This window comes from Cetorhinus maximus, chromosome 15, assembly GCF_964194155.1.
Source record: "Cetorhinus maximus chromosome 15, sCetMax3.hap1.1, whole genome shotgun sequence".
In the NCBI taxonomy this organism is placed as follows: Eukaryota; Metazoa; Chordata; class Chondrichthyes; order Lamniformes; family Cetorhinidae; genus Cetorhinus; species Cetorhinus maximus.
In genome coordinates, this window is record NC_135893.1 from 98,392,443 (window position 1) to 98,410,367 (window position 17,925).

The 17,925-nt window shown below is 39.9% G+C and overlaps 1 protein-coding gene across 1 annotated transcript in view; it reads left to right on the forward strand.

Moving 5' to 3' along the window:
- clec16a (C-type lectin domain containing 16A) overlaps nucleotides 1-17,925 on the forward strand; it is a 287,366-nt gene that overhangs the window by 251,733 nt on the left and 17,708 nt on the right. The window contains exon 23 of the mRNA XM_078559039.1: nucleotides 9,705-9,860. Within this exon, the coding sequence (XP_078415165.1) occupies nucleotides 9,705-9,860 (156 nt within the window). The remainder of the gene's footprint in view (nucleotides 1-9,704; nucleotides 9,861-17,925) is intronic.

A 17,925-nucleotide genomic window follows, 5' to 3' on the forward strand; every position in this document is an offset into this window, starting at 1 on the left:
AATGAACAGCAGTTGATGTTTAAATAAAAATACATGAAAGTAAAAATGAAAATTTCATTAGAAAATGAAAGATGAAAAGCTAACCAAATCCTTGGTCACTTATTCTGAAATGGTAATTTTTTTTATTTTTACAACATTTATAAGCTGTTTGTTGCACCACAGACAGCAACTGGAATTAATTTCTTGAAAGCTCACAGTAAATTCACACAATTTAATTTTATGACAGCATGATTGTTGAATTTTGAGCCAACAGTGAATAACTAAGCCACACGCAGTTGGTTAGTCCTGAACTGTTCTGAGTTAGTTGATCTTGGCTCAGGTGGTGGTAGAAATGTCGCAATTGGCCTTAGTATCTCAAAGTTATGGAGACAGAAGCAACAAGGGCTTGTTGTCCCTAGAATCATAGTAGTGTACACTGCAGATGGAGGCCATTTGGCCTGTCGTGCCTGTGCTGGCTGTTTGAAACAGCAGCCATGGTTGGTCCCCCATTGCCATTTTTTTTTAAGTTCCTTGACTAAGTATCTGACTAACTCACTTTTGAAAGTGGCAGCGCAGGTGGATAAGGTAGTCAAGAAGGCATATGGCATGCTTGCCTTCATTGGCAGGGGTATTGAGTATAAAAGCTGGGAAGTCATGCTGTAGCTGTATAGGCCACACTTGGAATATTGCGTGCAATTCTGGTCGCCACATTACCAGAAGGATATGGATGTGTTGGGGAGGGTGCAGAGGAGGTTTACCAGGATGCTGCCTGGTCTGGAGGTTATTAGCTATGCGGAGAGGTTGGAGAAACTCAGATTGTTCTCACTAGAGCGATGGAGATTGAGGGGCGACTTGATAGAAGTTTACAAAATTATGAGTGGCATGGACAGAGTAGATAGAAGCTTTTTCCCAGGGTGGAAGAGTCAATTACTAGGGGACATAGATTTAAGGTGAGAGGAGAAAACTATAGAGATGTGCAGGGCAAGTTTTTTACGCAGAGGGTGGTGAGTGTCTGGAATTCGCTGCCAGAGGAGGTGGTGGAAGCAGGTACGATAGTGGTGTTTAAGAGGCAGCTTGACAAATGCATGAATAGGATGGGAATAGAGGGATACGAACCCCGGAAGTGCAAAATGTTTTAGTTGACGGGCAATATGATCGTGCAGGTTTGGAGGGCCGAAGGGCCTGTTCCTGTGCTGTACTTTTCTTTGTTCCTTGTTCTAAAAATATTTATGGAATCCGTTTCTACCACTTTTTCAGGCAGGCCATTCCAGATCTTGACAACTCTGCGTGGAAAAAATTCTCTTCATCTCTCCTCCAGATTTATTGCTAATGATTGTAAATCATTGTCCTCTGGTTATTCGCCTCTGGCTATTGTCCCATATGTTTTAGTGTTTGACTTTGACCTACTACCATCAAATTCCCCTTCCTTCTTAGCAAATTTTTTAAAAAAGCTTGCTGAAGCAATTCCATCTAACTGAAGAAAACGTAATGCTGTGGAATTCCCCCTGTTTGCATTGTGAGATAGATTACATAGTACTGGAACACCAAAAACACTTTGTGTGCGCAGTTGTTTTAACTACGATTGATTTAACTACGCAAGGCAAAAAAGCATCAGTGAATATTTTGTCTCGCCTATAGCCAAGGAACTTTTATGTATGTATGACTGCTTTATTACAGCTTAAATATCTTTGGACTGTATTGACAAAGAAAAAGAGAGATGGCAAATTGGAAAGAAACCTGTTAAACTGGACCCATAAACAAATTGCTTCCCTTCTCATTAACTTACGAAAAGGTATTCTTTAGTCTGCCTCGTTCTCAGGCTAGTATAAACCAGTATAATTTTATGCTTAAAAAGCTGGTGCCAATGTGATTTACAATTTTAGTCATTAGTTTTGCATCTTGGCTGCCCTTTTTTAATCACAATTCACCTGATCAAGTACTGTTATTAACTTGAGCATTATTATATTTCAGTTAAGTGCATAGGACAAACGTATATTGGATTTGTTGGGCGACTTAAATTTCTGAGGTACCTTTAGCATAGTAAATATCCCAAGCTGAAAAGAAACAAATGGTAGACTAATCGGAGGATAAATCAGGTTGGTTGGTGAGATAAGTTTAAAGGTTTTCGAAAGTGAGTGGCGAGAGAGCCAACTGGATGGATTTAGGGAGAGAGTTCAGGGAGTGGAGCTCTCCAGCAATCATGTTTTGTAAGTCCATGAGTTTGAATTTTGTGCAAGGCTGAGATGGGGCTCAGCAGTGATCCCTTCCATGACGCCACATGATGGCCTTCCACCAATCACTGCCCAGGCCAGTGAATGAATCAGAGCTATTTTGAAGTGCTGTAGGGCAACTAACATCAGTGTAACCATTATCAAACAAATGCTACTGCAGATTCTGCTTAATAGTCAAATCTGTTTTTAGCTTTTACCTCCTCCGGCGGCCCTCAGCATCAAATATGTCAGCCTTCAGCCAATTCTATTCATAATATCAAGGAACGGCTGAAAGCACTGGATACTGCAAAGGCTATGGGCCCTGACAACATTCCGGTAATAGTACTGAAGACTTATGCTGCAGAACTTGCCACACCCTTAGCCAAGATGTTCCGGTACAGCTACAACACTGGCACCTACCCGGCAATGTGGAAAATTGCGCCGGTATGTCCTGTACACAAAAAGCAGGACAAATCCAACCTGGCTAATTACCGCCCCATCAGTCTACTCTCCATCATCAGTAAAGTGATGGAAGGGGTCATCAACAGAGCAATCAAGGGGCACTTGCTTAGCAATAACCTGGATTCCGCCAGGGCCACTCAGCTCCTGACCTCATTACAGCCTTGGTTCAAACATGGACCAAAGAGCTGAACTCCAGAGGTGAGCTGAGAGTGACTGCCCTTGACGTCAAGGCAGTATTTGACCGAGACTGCAAAACTCGAGTCAATGGGAATTGGGGGGTGGAACGACTCTCCACTGTTTGGAGTCATACCTAGCACAAAGGAAAATGGTTGTGGTTGTTGGAGGTCAATCATCTCAGTACCAGGACATCACTGCAGGAGTTCCTCAGGTTAGTGTCCTGGGCCCAACCATCTTCAGCTGCTTCATCAGTGACCACCTTTCCATCCGTCATAAGGTCAGAAGTGGGGATGTTCGCTGATGATTGCACAATGTTCAGCACCATTCGCAGATCTTCAGATACTGAAGCAGCCCATGTCCAAATGCAGCAAGACCTGGACAATATCCGAGCTTGGGCGGATACATGGCAAGTAACATTCAGGCCAATCAAGTGCCAGGCAAAGACCATCTGCAACAAGAGAGAATCTAACCATTGCCCCTTGACATTCAATGGCATTACCGTTGCTGAATCCCCAACTATCAACATCCTGGGAGTTACCATTGACCAGAAACTGAACTGGACTAGCCATATAAATACTGTGGCTACAAGAGCAGGTCAAAGGCTAGGAACCCTATGATGAGTAACTCACCTCCTGACTTCCCAAAGCCTGTCCACATCTATAAGGCACAAGTCAGGAGTGTAATGGAATACTCTCCACTTGCCTGGATAAGTGCAGTTCCAACAACACTCAAGGTCAACACCATCCAAAACAAAGCAGCCTGTTTGATTGACAACCCATCTACAAACATTCACTCCCTCCACCACTGACACACAGTGGCAGCAGTGTGTATCATCTGCAAGATAAGCATAAGATGTAGGCGCAGAAGTAGGCCATTCGGCCCATCGAGTTTGCTCCGCATTCAGTGAGATCATGGCTGATCTGATAATCCTCAACTCCCCTTTCCTGCCTTTTCCCCATAACTCTTGATTCCCTTACTGATTAAAAATCTGTCTATCTCAGCCTTGAATATACTTAACGACCCAACCTCTACAACTCTCTGTGGTAAAGAATTTCACAGATTGAGTACCCTCAGAGAAGATATTCCTCCTCCCCTCTGTTTGAAATGCCCCCCCCCCCCCTTACTCTGAGATTATGCCCTCTGGCCCTGGATACTCTCACAAGGGGAAACAACCTCTCAGCATCTGCCCTATCAAGCCCCCTAAGAATCTTATATGTTTCAATAAGGTTGCCTCTTGTTCTTCTAAACTCCAACCTACTCAACCTCTCCTCATAAGAAAATCCCTGCATCCCTGGGATCAACCTAGTGAACCTTCTCTGGACAGCCTCCAATGCCAGTATGTCTCCCCAAAAAAAAGGGGAGCAAAACTGTTTACAGTATTCTAGGTGTGGTCTAACTAGTGCCTTGTATAGTTTTAGCAAGACTTCCCTATTTTTGTACTCCATTCCCTTTGAAATAAAGGCCAACATTCCATTTGCCTTACCTATTACCTGCTGAACTTGTATGCTAGCTTTTTGGGATTCCCCCAAATCCCTCTGTGTTGCAGCTTTCTTCAGTTCTCATTTAAATAATATTCAGCTCCTCTATTCTCCCTGCCAAAGTGCATAACCTCCCACTTTCCCACATGATATTCCATCTGCCAAGTTTTTGCCCACCCACTTAACCTGTCTACATCCCTCTGTAGACTCTTTGTGTCATCCTCACCACTTGCCTTCCCACCTATTTTTGTGTCATCCTCAAACTTGGCGATTGCACTGCAGGAACTCGCCAACCTCCTTAGACAGCACCTTCCAAACCCACGACCTTTGCCGTCTAGAAGGACAAGGGCAGCAGATACATGGGAATAACACCGCCTGAAAGTTCCCCTCCGAGCCACTCTCAATCCTGACCCTGAAATATGTCGCCGTTCCATCACTGTCGCTGGGTCAAAATCCTGGAATTCCCTCCCTAACAACACTGTTACCACATGGACTGCAATGGTTCATGAAGGCAGCTCACCATCACCTTCTCAAGGCCAATTAGGGATGTGCAATAAATGCTGGCCTAGCCAGCAATGCCCACATCCCATGAATGAGTTAAAAAATATACATAATTTGTGAAAGGTCTCGAGCATTCATTTCAGCATTTGTCATTCGTATCGTTTAATCCATACAGCATCAATGACAGCAGTGTAGTGTACCACCACCTCTGGTCGATCATAGAAACAAATTTCTGCCCATTAATTCAGGTGCCAATGTATAATGAGCTGCTAACACCATACTCCAAACACAGTTCTGTATGTTACTTTGTCACATCTCTTATGTTAACAGGCATGCAGTAATGGTAAATTTTGGTGCATCATTATTTGAATTACAAACCTGCATGTGCACAGTGACTCTCCATGTTGTAAAGGAAATCAGAACCGTACTGCTGCAGACAGATATAAACTCACCTGCATACATGAGATAGTAAGGTTCAATGAGCCACTGATACTGTACCTCTAAAATACCTTTGGTATATAGCAATGTTATCAAAGATGCAAATCATTTCATTGTAGCTTTCCTGCTACTTTATTCCATAAGATTTCTCTAAATACTTGCATCTCTATACTTGCACCTGTATCTACTAATAGGGTCTTAAAGAATACAAAATTTGTGCCTATATACATGAACTTAGATTGCCATCCAGCAACTCTGACCAAAGTTTAAACTGTTCACTTTATTAACATTCCCTCCATTGTAAGTGTGCCACTAAAACTAATTAATGACTTTAACAAGGTTAATTCTCCTACTCACATTAATGGTATCATTTCTAACAGCTATATAACAATGTGGTGTAATGAGGCAGACTTTTAATAAATTGATTGATATGCTTTCATTAGTCCCCTGATAGCACTGCGAGAATTAGTGTTAATGATTTTTCTCTGATGGTTCGGCAGTGCCTATCACTCTTGGCAGTTGGGACCAATGGTAGTGTTTCACAAATGACATCTAATTGCTTTGTGGCTATACTTTGAAATAAGATTGGTTCCAACAGGAAATTTCTACAGTCAGTCATTAATCATCATTATAACTAGGATGACAGCTTTTCTGTTTGTGTGTGTGTGTGTGTGTGTGTGTGTTATTGAGAGCTTTTTTTATTAATTCATGGGATATAGGCTTCGCTGGCTGGGCCAGCATTTTTTGCCCATCCCTAAAGTATACTACAATAGGAGTTAAATTGAGGTACTGTATATTGAAATGTTGCTCTTAATTCAGTTTGTGCTTAAATAGAAAGTATCTGAAACTTGCAGATCAGTCAGAATCTATGTACAGAACAAACAAGGCAAAGTTTTGGATGCAGACCCTTCTTTGTACCCCAAGATATTGACTTGTCTGTTCTCTGCACAAATGCTGACTGATCTCTTAGGCGTTTGCAACTTTTTCTGTTTTCATTTCAAATTTCTCACACCTGCAGTTTTTTTTTGTATGCTTAACTTGACTGTGCCATTAGTCGGCTTTATTGTGCTCAACAGTATTGAGATATGCAGCTAGTTGGTTAAAAACAGGAGTGGAATGCAATTTGAAACAAAACAGTAAACACTCATGGAAATGTTTTAATTCTGTCCAGATTGGATATACTGATTTTTTTTTACCATCATCCTCCATCTGCTCTAGTAAATCACTAATCCTTTTTGCATCACTTGTTTTTTTGACAGCAGGATGAATAATGTTCAAAGTTATTTACCCCCCAGACCCCTTGCTCTTCAGCTTGTGCTCTATTTTGTGTATTGTGGATCTACAGAGACGTAAAATATTATTGTTCCCAGACAATCGCGATGATTTTGATAATTGTCTGCAGTTTTTATAATTCACCTGTGAAATAATGTGATTGATTTTTCTCCCTCACTTTTTAAACCATCTTGGACAAATAGTATTTTCTGTCATTCATGGGTGGGGCAAAAGAGAGCACAATCCCTTTCAGAAGTCCCCATCCTGCATAACTATTTAAGTCATGTGATCATTACCACACTGTATACAGTAGGGCCCAAGTACCCCATTAAAACACACAGAACTGGGGCAGAATGCAACTGTTAATTTTAATTAAATGTATTATGCAGGGTTTCCACAAACGAAGTGCCTGGAAGACTGCTTGATATTTTATTTTCCAACTGAATCCAACCCCTTTCACTCAAATTCTGGAAAAGTCAATTCTGTTAGAAAAGGATTTTAAAAGTTTTTGTAACTGGTCAGAGGATTGTATTTTCAAAGCGCCTTTGAAATGAGCATTATTGTGCCAAACTTATAAATGAGCAAGTTATCAAGGCTTCAAAAGCATGGTTCTGTGGCAGCCAGAGATAGTGTGCCTAGACTGAAAAAGATGGCATTATCTAAATATTTCTAAATATTTGCAATGGCTGCCTTCAATGTTAAGGGTCAAGGTAGCAGCCTTGGACAATCTTCCTTGCAAACATGCATGATTGAGCGTTTTGGAGTTTCCAGTAATATTCTGAACCAAGTTCCTGGATAAAGGACCTTGGGGATCAAGGTGGATGGCAGTTTGGGGTGTTTCAAAAGCGCCACTGGAGTTTGAAAACTAACCTGGGCTTGGCTCCAGCTTATCACACTGAGCACGCCAGCTCATGCTTACCACCTTAAAAGGGAAACACTATAGTCAGGCCTGTCAGTACATTTGTTTCTTGTTGTGGTCAACTTGTTTTCAACCCCACTAGCCTGTACATTAGGGGCTTTCCAAGATTAGTTATTAGTTTCTGGATTCACTTGTACTTCCATACACGCTTTATTGACAAAAGATGATGGAATGTTACGAGGCAGGGTTTCCTCAACCTCTAGAGTGTCCGGGGACAACACAAAAGCCAAAATACTGTGGATACTGGGAATCTGAAATAAAAACAGAAAATACTGGAAATAGTCAGCAGGCCTGGCAGCATCTGGTCAATGACCACTCAGATTTCTCTTGACATGTTTTTTTTAAGGATTCTAGCTGGAGGAATTTATATGCTTGTGCTGAGCAATAATGTCTTGACCTGACAGCCCTGGACAACAAACTTTTGTATAATGATGCCCCGCACTGACCTGACCTACACACACCTTGGTGTATGTGGTTGCGAAATGACTGTTCAGTTATGTACCGTAGACAAAGAGCACGGTTTTCCGTTCCCGCCCACAGCCAGGATTGGCCAGTCCCGCCGATAGCTAATGGACTTTTGGCTGGGCTGCCAAATCTCTCGCGGGGTTGCTGCCATGATGAGGCTGGAAAATCCCAGCCAAAGTCCTTAACTTTTTGAAAGAAGTTCACGCTTGATATAAAAAAGAGCTCTTGTCTCTTTCTTACCTAGTACATTTGGTGCTGTCTAAAATGACCATGTAAATAGATTCCTTAAAGAAGTGTATTCAGCAACATTTATTTTGTGAATGACTGGTATTTGTATGTAAGGATTGAACTTTTATTTAAAATCTTGAGTCTGCAGTAAATAATCTAACATTTGTGTGTTCATTAATGTGCCAGTTTTTTTAAAATTTAGACATTTAGTTATGAAGTCAACAATTTTGGATTAAGTTAGAAACATTATTAGATTATCGTGACATTACCACCTCCTTAAGGAAAACTTTTTGATATCTCAGTTATTTTAACGAATCTTGATTTTCTGATAAGATCTCTGTTAAGGTCACCTCCTGCAGGCTGGGCCCATAAAGGCTAAGACTGTTCCATCTAAAGTAGCTGATTCAATAAAAAAGTTGTTATTTTCGATGCTTTGAAATTCTCGCTCACATTTTGAATTCTGTATCTGCTTCAGAAGCATTTGAATAGAATTAGAGAAATGTTAGATTCCCAGGCTATAGCAGAGCTTTCTAAATAAACATGTTATAAGATTTTATCTTGTACACATGATGTATAAGCTTACAGTTGAGCAGATGGCTCAGGCAAAGATTTTTTTATTCACATGAGCTATGAATTGGAGCAAGATGACATTCCTGATGTATAACTAACTTTTTGCCCCAGAAAAGAACCAACTAAGCCCTTGAATTCTCACCCACACTTCCCGATGTGGGTGAAACTGTTCTGCACATTAGTCAGGCTACACTGACTAACATAGAGAGGCGTTGGTAACAGCGTTCACGTTCTGAACCTCAGAATTGTTACTACGCCAAAGGAGGCCATTCGGCCAATTGTGCCTGCCCTGGCTCTCTGAGCATTTCACCTGGTGCTATTCTCCTGCCTTCGCCTCATAACCCTGCAGATTGTTTCTTTTCAGATAATCATCTAATTCCCTCGTGAACACCTTGACTGAGCCTGCCTCCACCACACTCCCAGGCAGTGAATTCCAGATCCTAACCACTCGTTGTGTTTAAAAAGTTTTTTTCTCAGATCACTTTTTTTGCTGCTTTTGTCAATTATTTTAAATCTGTGCCCCCTTCTTGATCTTTTCACGAACAGGAACAGCTCCCCCTTGTCTACTCTATCCAGGCCCCTCGTGGTTTTGAATACATCTTATCAAACCTCCTCTCGGCCTTTTTTCTCAAAGGAAAAGAGCCCCTATTTCTACTTCTCAAGACTAGAGTCTTGAGACCTCTCTTGGGGCATCTGCACAAACTGTTAACCTGCAAGGCATTGCCATGTTGTAATTTGAAGAATATAGATTCTACAAAACTCACTGAAATGGGCTGCTTTTTAAAAATTAACTCCTTGCCCTTGTATATGGAATTTCTTTAAATTGGTAATTTTAATGAATGAAATCACTAAAAATTAGATCTTGTAAAGTAAAATATTGGGTGACAGCAATACTAAAGATTCCTGGAAATGGAGGAATCTTTATACCTTGAATTGTTTAGGTTGGAAGTTATTCAAAGGGCCTGCATTGTTTAAAAAAATGCTTTTTCTTTAACTGCTTTCTAGGGTTTGCAGTGGCACAGCACATAAACCAGCAGAGTCCCTCTCCAGCATCGTCCCCTTCCCCACCCTCTAGTGGCACCATCACAACCAGCACAGGCTGCAGCGATACCATCACCACCAGCGCAACTTCCACTCCCTCAGCAACTCAGAGCCCCACAGGTAATTCTGCCGCATATTTCAGACCCTTAGCACATTGACTTGGTTAATGCATTAAGAAGTGGTGGAACGATCCATAAGCAACCTATTGTTATCCTGTTATGGTTCATGGATACGTATGAGTATTAAATTTTGATCTAAAGCTTTTTTTTTACCCCTCGTTGGCGCACTTAAACTGGTGGCCTATTCAGGCTGCATTCATGAGGAAGCATAACGAAATTTGCTCTCCAAACCTGAGGTCACTTGTGCTTTCTTGTGAAATATAAGCAGCCGATTTAACAAAGGAAAATTACAAAATCATTCACTGGTAGTATTTCTGTGACCGTGTTGTGTAATACTGCATATTGTAGCAGAAACAAAAATGAGTTCCTTGGAAGTTGGAAGGGGGTGTGTGTGTTAAGTAACACTTTAACTATTTCTTAAAAACTAGCTCAGGTTAATTGAGCAATATATAATCATGTGAAAATGATGGTGCAAAGCTTAAGAAAATGCCACAAATTAATGCAAAAAAATGGTTCTTTGATAATGTTGTTGTATTTACTCCCTACAGTGGATTTGATTAACCTGTGGAACAGGAAGTCCTGTCTGTAGCAAGATTGCTGGGCTCCAATGCCTGATTTACAAAGAAGCAACTTTGAGATGATTAAGATGCACTGATAGCTTCATGTTTAAAGGCTCTGACACAGATCTTTGAGAAAAGATAACCAGCTAAACCTATTCCTGCCACTAAAGGGTGAAGGGATCTGACTCAGAAGTGGTTGCTTTTTATCGATGAATGTTTAGATAACAGGACAACTAATAATGTCACTGTCCTTGAACCTTCGTTACAGGTTTAAGATGAAAATGGCAGGGCAATGGCAATCTGCTATTTGATGGAATTGGCACAATTGAATTTCTGCTAATTACCAAAGGTTTCCTTTTATTGTGCATTTTACCCCTGCCCATTAAATCTCCCCACAACCCTCCCCTTATCCCACCACGATATTCTAATTGATTATTGGGGGGGTAGGAGGGGAGCTTAAAAGAGCAGCTTGCTTTATTCTCCACTTGTTAGGAAGCATTTGGCCTTCTCTAGACATGTCCTTACAGTGCAACAGTTGTGATTGAGTCAAGTAGTGAATAAGCACAAGACCTACATCCTAACTCCATATGACATGCACATATGAGGTTCATCACAGTACTTCCACTGTGTTGCCCAATTTAGCCCCAAGTGGTAGTGATGATAACAGCAGTGCTCTTATGGCAGCAGTTGTCTAAAATAAATGTTTTTTTCTATCTGGTTAACTTTTTCAGTACAGTCATTGTGGTGTCACTGGCTGCAGCACAGCTAAAATGACGTGGGTTAAATCAAGGAATTTATGTACAAAAAAAAATTATTTTATTAAAAATGGACATATATTTATTCTGCAGTAATCTTAGAATACAAGTTAGGATTGTGTTACAAAGCAGCACCACATCTGAGGTAATTCGGGTTCATTATATGCCACAAGGTGAAAGCTCCAATAGTCGTCAAGTATTATGTGAATCTTAAGCTGTGTGTTGCAAACTCCAGTGCACAGTACTTTTCCTCCCTCCCTCCTTTTTCCCCCAATTTCCTCCCCCCTCCTGTATTCCTGAAGGCACTTACTCGTTGTTTGCTTATAATTCTGAGAGTATCGAATTCGCTCAGAAGCAGGAGTCCTGTCTTGTTTTCCCTCTCGGTGAATTCCAAGGCTATCTGTAGCAACCCAAGTGCTGTGCCAGTTGCGAGCAATGAAAAAGCTGCAACCTGGTACCTTCCTGGATTGTATCATTCAACTGTATGCTCCCTTAACCATGGGTTTGCTTGACAACAACGATTTCTATTTATAAAGTACCCTTAAGTAAAATGGCTTAAGATGCTTTATAGGAATGCGATCAGATTAAATTTGGCATCAAACCCCATATGGAGATCTTGGGAAAGGTGACCAAAAGCTTGGAAAAGAGGTAGATTTTAAGGAGTAAAGGAGGAAAGAGAGGCAGAGAGGTTTAGGGAGGAAGTTCCAGAACTTGGGGCCTGCAGTTGAACTCACTGCTAGCATTGGTGGGGCAATAGAAATCTGGAATGCAGGAGAGGCCAGAATTAGGAGAGCCCAGTTTTCAGAGGGTTGTAGATTTTTTATTAATTACTGTAAATTCAACATATCATTGTAAGAAATTGGTTGCAGAAGAGAACAGATTAGAGATGTTTCTGTCTTGTCATGTGACTGAAACGATGTTTTTCAAATGTGTGTTCGCAACAGGTGATTCAGTGCTTTGTACGCATTGCTTATAATTGACTATTTATATGAACCTCCTTTCAGTCGCCATGACTTTGTCTGACAGGAATGATTTAGTTAATGTTTCAATGTTCACCTGCACAACAGTTCTTCCAATCATTTAACTGTGAGTTTACGGGATAATATTTTGATTTGTTTCCAGTCAATAAGCACTCAGCACCCAGATTTGTAAATTTTGAACGAAAGATTCAATACGACTATTCAATGGTAACAGCATTGACCTAATGGGTCTGAAATATTAATAATGCTGTATTGATTTGTGTTCCTTGGATGTTGTTTGTTATCTACCCTTGATCAAGAAGCTAAGTTTTACAGGGGTATTCTCTGCAAATATTCTTCATGTGAATTGCTGGGCTTGTTTTTGCGATAGTGAAACGAAATGAAACTCCTTGACTTATCCACTGTATGTAAAAGCATCTGTACCTAGCTGTATGCCATCTTCTAACCCATCTTCCCCCACCCCACAATCCACCCCCAGTTAAAGGCATTCCATGAACGATTGCTTAAAGACAGTTTGGTTCCTTATTTGATACCTAAAGCTCTTGGTTGGTCATGTATAAATTAAATTTAATCAGAGCTTGTTCATTCTTAAAATTGAATTCTCCAATTTGCAACTTGACTAAATTCAGATGAAGTTTAATTTGCTACTAACAGAGCTGCAAAACTATGATCATTTTGCATTAAATAAGTTAAACTCTTTAACATTACATTGCATTCTGATTTTGGTGCCCACTAACTATTAGGAGCATAATATATTTTTATGTTGTCAACCACAGTGACATACTAAATAGAATCACTGCTGTTCTGCTGGGAAAGTACCAACAGTCGCAGCAAACCTCTTGTTCCACACTTCACACCACCTTCAAATGTGGACTCAGATCAGTACAAATTTACAACCACGCATTCCATGTATCTTTCATTTAAAATTTCTCACCATTCCACTGTTTATTCATTCTCCAATTTGCAACTTGACTAAATTCACATGAAGTTTAATTTGCCACTAACATTAGAGCTGCAAACTATGATCATTTTACATTAAATAAGTTCAACTCTTTAGCATTGTATTCTGATTTATTCATTTTTAGCTAGAAATATTTCCTTCGTGTTTTCCAATCAAGGCAGCTTTGCTGAAGAAATTAATTCCACATTAATCTGAAAAGTTAGAAGTATGCCTGTAATTCTAATTTTACAGGTAGTTTTTAAAAAAGGATTCTTCGGGCTGTGTTCTTTAGAATCCTCAAACTGTCAGAACATTCTCTGAAATTTTCAGTTTTGGAATCTACAAGAATAATATTTCCAAAGAACTCCAACCCAAACTTAACTTACATATGCATTATTTATATTTTGTATGCAGAGGCAGTAACATTTTCAAACTAATTTCACATTGGGTTCTTGCAATCCAATGGGATGAAAGACTAATTCCATCAATCTGGGCTGGATTTGGATCCAACATACCGCCCAGACTTGTTTATAAATATAGCCTGCTCCCTACCTTGCATCATTCAATGCAAATGTCTGAGGGGTTTTTTTTCTGATCTATTTTTGCCTGTACAAAGTATTCTGCTGTGGATTTTATTTTTTAATTTTTATGGTTCTGTGGCCATAGTTTTGATCTCCCATTAGATTTGCATTGCACAAAGCTTTGATTCTTACATTTCACACTAAGATCTTAAACCTAGACAGTAAATGAGCTACACAGACCAAATTAAAGATATTGCTTATTAACCCAATTATATTTTCAAGACGCAATATATTTTCAGTTTTGAGTTATTTTAACCCGTGGGTCTTACTAATGGGGGTATTAGACTAGAAATCCCCAAAATTTATTTTCAGTACTTCTGACAAGCAAGTCTTTTTTTCTAATTGGTTGTTACTTTATTAAGGTATCTGATGAATGAAGTCACTTAGGAAGCCACGACTTCCAGTTGTCAAACCACATGGAAAGGGCAAAATTGACTACCTTATTAATACTTAGTAACCCACTGAGAAACATGGTTATATATATGCGAGAGAGAGAGATAAGGGGTAGGGAAAGAGAGAGAAAATATGATTAAATAAAATAGCCTTTGCATTTCTTGAACCTAATATTGAACCTTAACAACAGGGGCCTGAAGGCAATCCTAGTTTCATAAGTCTAGATCGATCCATGGTCATTTCTACTTAACCAGTCCAATCAACACACCAGCAACATGGAATGAGTGTAAGGTGAAAGACATGCACTTGTGCATGGGATGGAGGTTGTTTCATAGCAAGTAATTACCCGGCTAGTTTAAAAAGTACCCATTTTACTCGAGCCATTTACTGGTCGCTGAACTTAAAATAGCGCTTAATTGGGTTAAGGTAATCAATCTTTCCACTTTCACAGCATAAGGAAAGGGAAATTAATTCCTACTATGGAGCACTTGCTCACAGAATTAGTTTATCATGGCATCCATGGAGCAAAAATCAGTGTCTTTGACTAGTGTAAAATGTTAGCGCTCTATAGAGAATAATGGCTCAATTAAGTACATTTGTAAAGTGGATATTTGGATTTATTGAGGGGAGTTGATTCCTTCTGTTGATTGTAAGCATCCTATTTAAAATGAGTTCAAGTACTGTTAAACCCAGTTCCTATTGACTAATGGCCCACAATATAAAGTTTGCCAAATTTAACAATTGACACTAAATTCTCACTCTTGGACCACAGAATGTCCGGTGTAATTGTGGAAATTTCATGCTGATTGGTAAAGGTTGCTCTAGTGAGATTGGAACTGGGGCAGGGAAGGTGCAAAATAAAGCCATCTTTGGTGTACCTGATCTGAGAGTTCCAAATGCTGACATTTGATGCTCAAAATGGAAGAATTCAGTTTCCCAGTCATTTTGATCAGAAGTAAGTAATTTACATTTTTTATATACCACCTTTCTTTGTCCCAAAGACCTTCACAGCCAGTGAATTACTTCTGAAATGTAGTCATTTTAGCAGGCAAACACAGCAGCTGATTTGTAAACAGCAAGGTCCCAGACAGGAATGCAATGAATAACCAGTTAATCTGGTTTTTATTCCGAAGGTTGGTCAGGACATCGGGAAAACCCCTTGCTCTTCCAAAAAAAATGCCACATACTTACAGCTGACAGGGACTTGGTTTAATGTCTGCACAATGACACTTTCAAAGAAATTAATATTTTCTCAACGCAACAATGAACAGCCAGCTTAGAATATGTGTTCAAGTCTTGCAGTGGGACTTGAATCCACAACCTTCTGACTCTAAAATTCACAAGAAACCAGGAAAGTGTTGAAATTAACTGTATTGCATTGTTGTACTTCACGCTACATGGTTTAAACTGAATACTGAATGGTGAGTTGTTGAACATGAAAATTATACCACTTGAGTTTGAGGTACAAAACTATTTCAACTTTGGCCCTTGAAAGTTACTGAGATTTTTCTCTGGTGGGAAAAATTTCACACTTAAGTGGCTCACTTTTGAGTATTTTCAATATACGTTTTCATATTGGCATACAGGTTCATTATCTGTAGTGCAACTGTTCTCACCTCTCTGGCAGGGCAGCAATATAAAAGTCATACTGTTATTTCCAAATGTCCTGGTGGGAAAATGCATTGCACGATGTAACACTGAGCCATACAGATAACAGAAATCTTAGGTGTGATCCCTCACTTATAGAATGTGAGCTGATACAGTCACATTGGAGAGTTGTAGATGCTCCATTGTTGAACACATTTAAGGCTGGAATAGCCAGATTTTGACGTCTCAGGAAATTGAGGGAGGTGGGGAGCAGGCAAGAGAATGGAGTTGAAGCCCAGGATCATATTGGATTGGCAGAGCAGGCTTGATGGGCTACGTTGTCTACTCCTCCTATTTCTTATGTTCTTATATTCCTTAACACCTACCTCTTGGACCAAGTTTTTTGTCACCTGCACTAATATCTCTAAATCTGAACTGGTATCATATTTTGCTTTGTAATGTACCTGTAAAGCACCTTGGGACATTTTGATGTTAAAGTTCTATATAAACACGGATGATTTTATCGGAGGAAGGAAAGCTCTGGTTAGGGAGAGTTACTGAAACATCTCTGGAAGAACTCAGACTGAACCTCATCCCCTTCTATTTGATATCTGAAAGAGTATTAGAAAACACAGGTTTTCTTTAGGGCATGGTTTGCTTTTCTCTGTGTCTCTGAGCTAGATACAGGAAAAATCAGCACGTGCTCTTAACCCCTGATCGCTAATCAGTTATATAAAATGCATTTCTGGATGCTGTCGGGGTTAAGATCCAGCTTTGCAGCAACTTCCGATCACTTCCCAGATCAGATAGTCAGCAGACTATACCTGGGTTCACAGATGAAAAATAGTTGTTGGGGTATCGTACTAAAAGGCTCTTGGTATCTATGGAATCTTATCACTATCTTGAGGAGAAGAAAAAATGGAGAAAGTTGGAGGGAAAATAGTACTTTCACTCGCCTATGGATCAGCAAGGGTTGAACATCAATAGGAATTTGTGGGAATTTTCTGCATCTGAATGCAAGAAATGTGTCAATATCATAAGTGTGTAAATATAGTAAAGCCTTGCACAAATTGGTAAATTTCACTCATGTCATTACACTCATTATTAATAAAGAGCTGCAATGCCAGACCATTGTTCACAGTTCATAATACACAATTATTACTTATCTTAATCATTGTTTCTGTAGTGCAGGTCTGAAAGCCCAGAAAAAAAGAGTTTTGAAATGAACTGAAATTGCTGAAAAGTATTACTGGCCATTTTACGACAATATCTCACACATGAAGCTCTGGGAATGACCAATACACACACAATTTAGAAGTGAAAGACCAGTCACCAAACAAGCTGAGGACACCGTACAATGACGGCCGAAGGTGAAAAGGAAACCATACCTTAAAGAAAACCTTGTGTTTTCTAATATTCTTTCAGATATCAAATAAAAAGGGGGTGAGGTTTAGTCTGAATTCTTCCAGAGATGTTTCAGTAACTCTCCCTAACCAGAGCTTTCCTTCCTCCAAAAAAAACATTATCTATATTTATATAGAACTTTAACATCATAAAATGTCCCAAGCTGTTTTACAGGGACATTATAAAACAAAATGTGATACCAGTCCAGATTTAGAGATATTAAGGCAGGTGACCAAAAACTTGGTCAAAGAGGTAGGTGTTAAGGAGAATAAGAACATAAGAAATAGGAGCAGGAGTAGACAACTCAGCCCATCGAGCCTACTCTGCCATTCAATACAATCTTGGGTTTCAACTCCATTTTCTTGCCTGCTCCCCATCTTCCTCAATTCCCTGAGATCAAAAATATGGCTATCCCAGCCTTAAATGTATTCAACAATGGAGCATCCATAACCCTTTGGGGTAGAGAATTCCAAAGATTCACAGCCCTTTGGGTGAAGTAAATTCTCCTCATCTCAGTCCTAAATGATCAATCCCTTATCCTGAGACTGTTTTAGTGTTTTAGATTCCCTGATCAATGGGCCCACCCGTCCCTTCAGAATCTCAGTGAGATCACCACTCATTCTTCTAAACTCCAAGACAATTTGGTACCAATTTAGTTAACTTTCACTGTACCACCTCCAATGTAAGTATATCCTTTCTTAAATGTGGAGACCAAACCTGCTGCAGATGCGGTCTCACCAAAACTGTGCACAACTGTAGCAAGATTTCTTCATTTATTCTTGTACTCCAGTCCCCTTGCCATAAAGGCCAACATGCCACTTGCCTTCCTAGTTGCTTGCTGCACCTGCATGCTAACTTTCTGCATT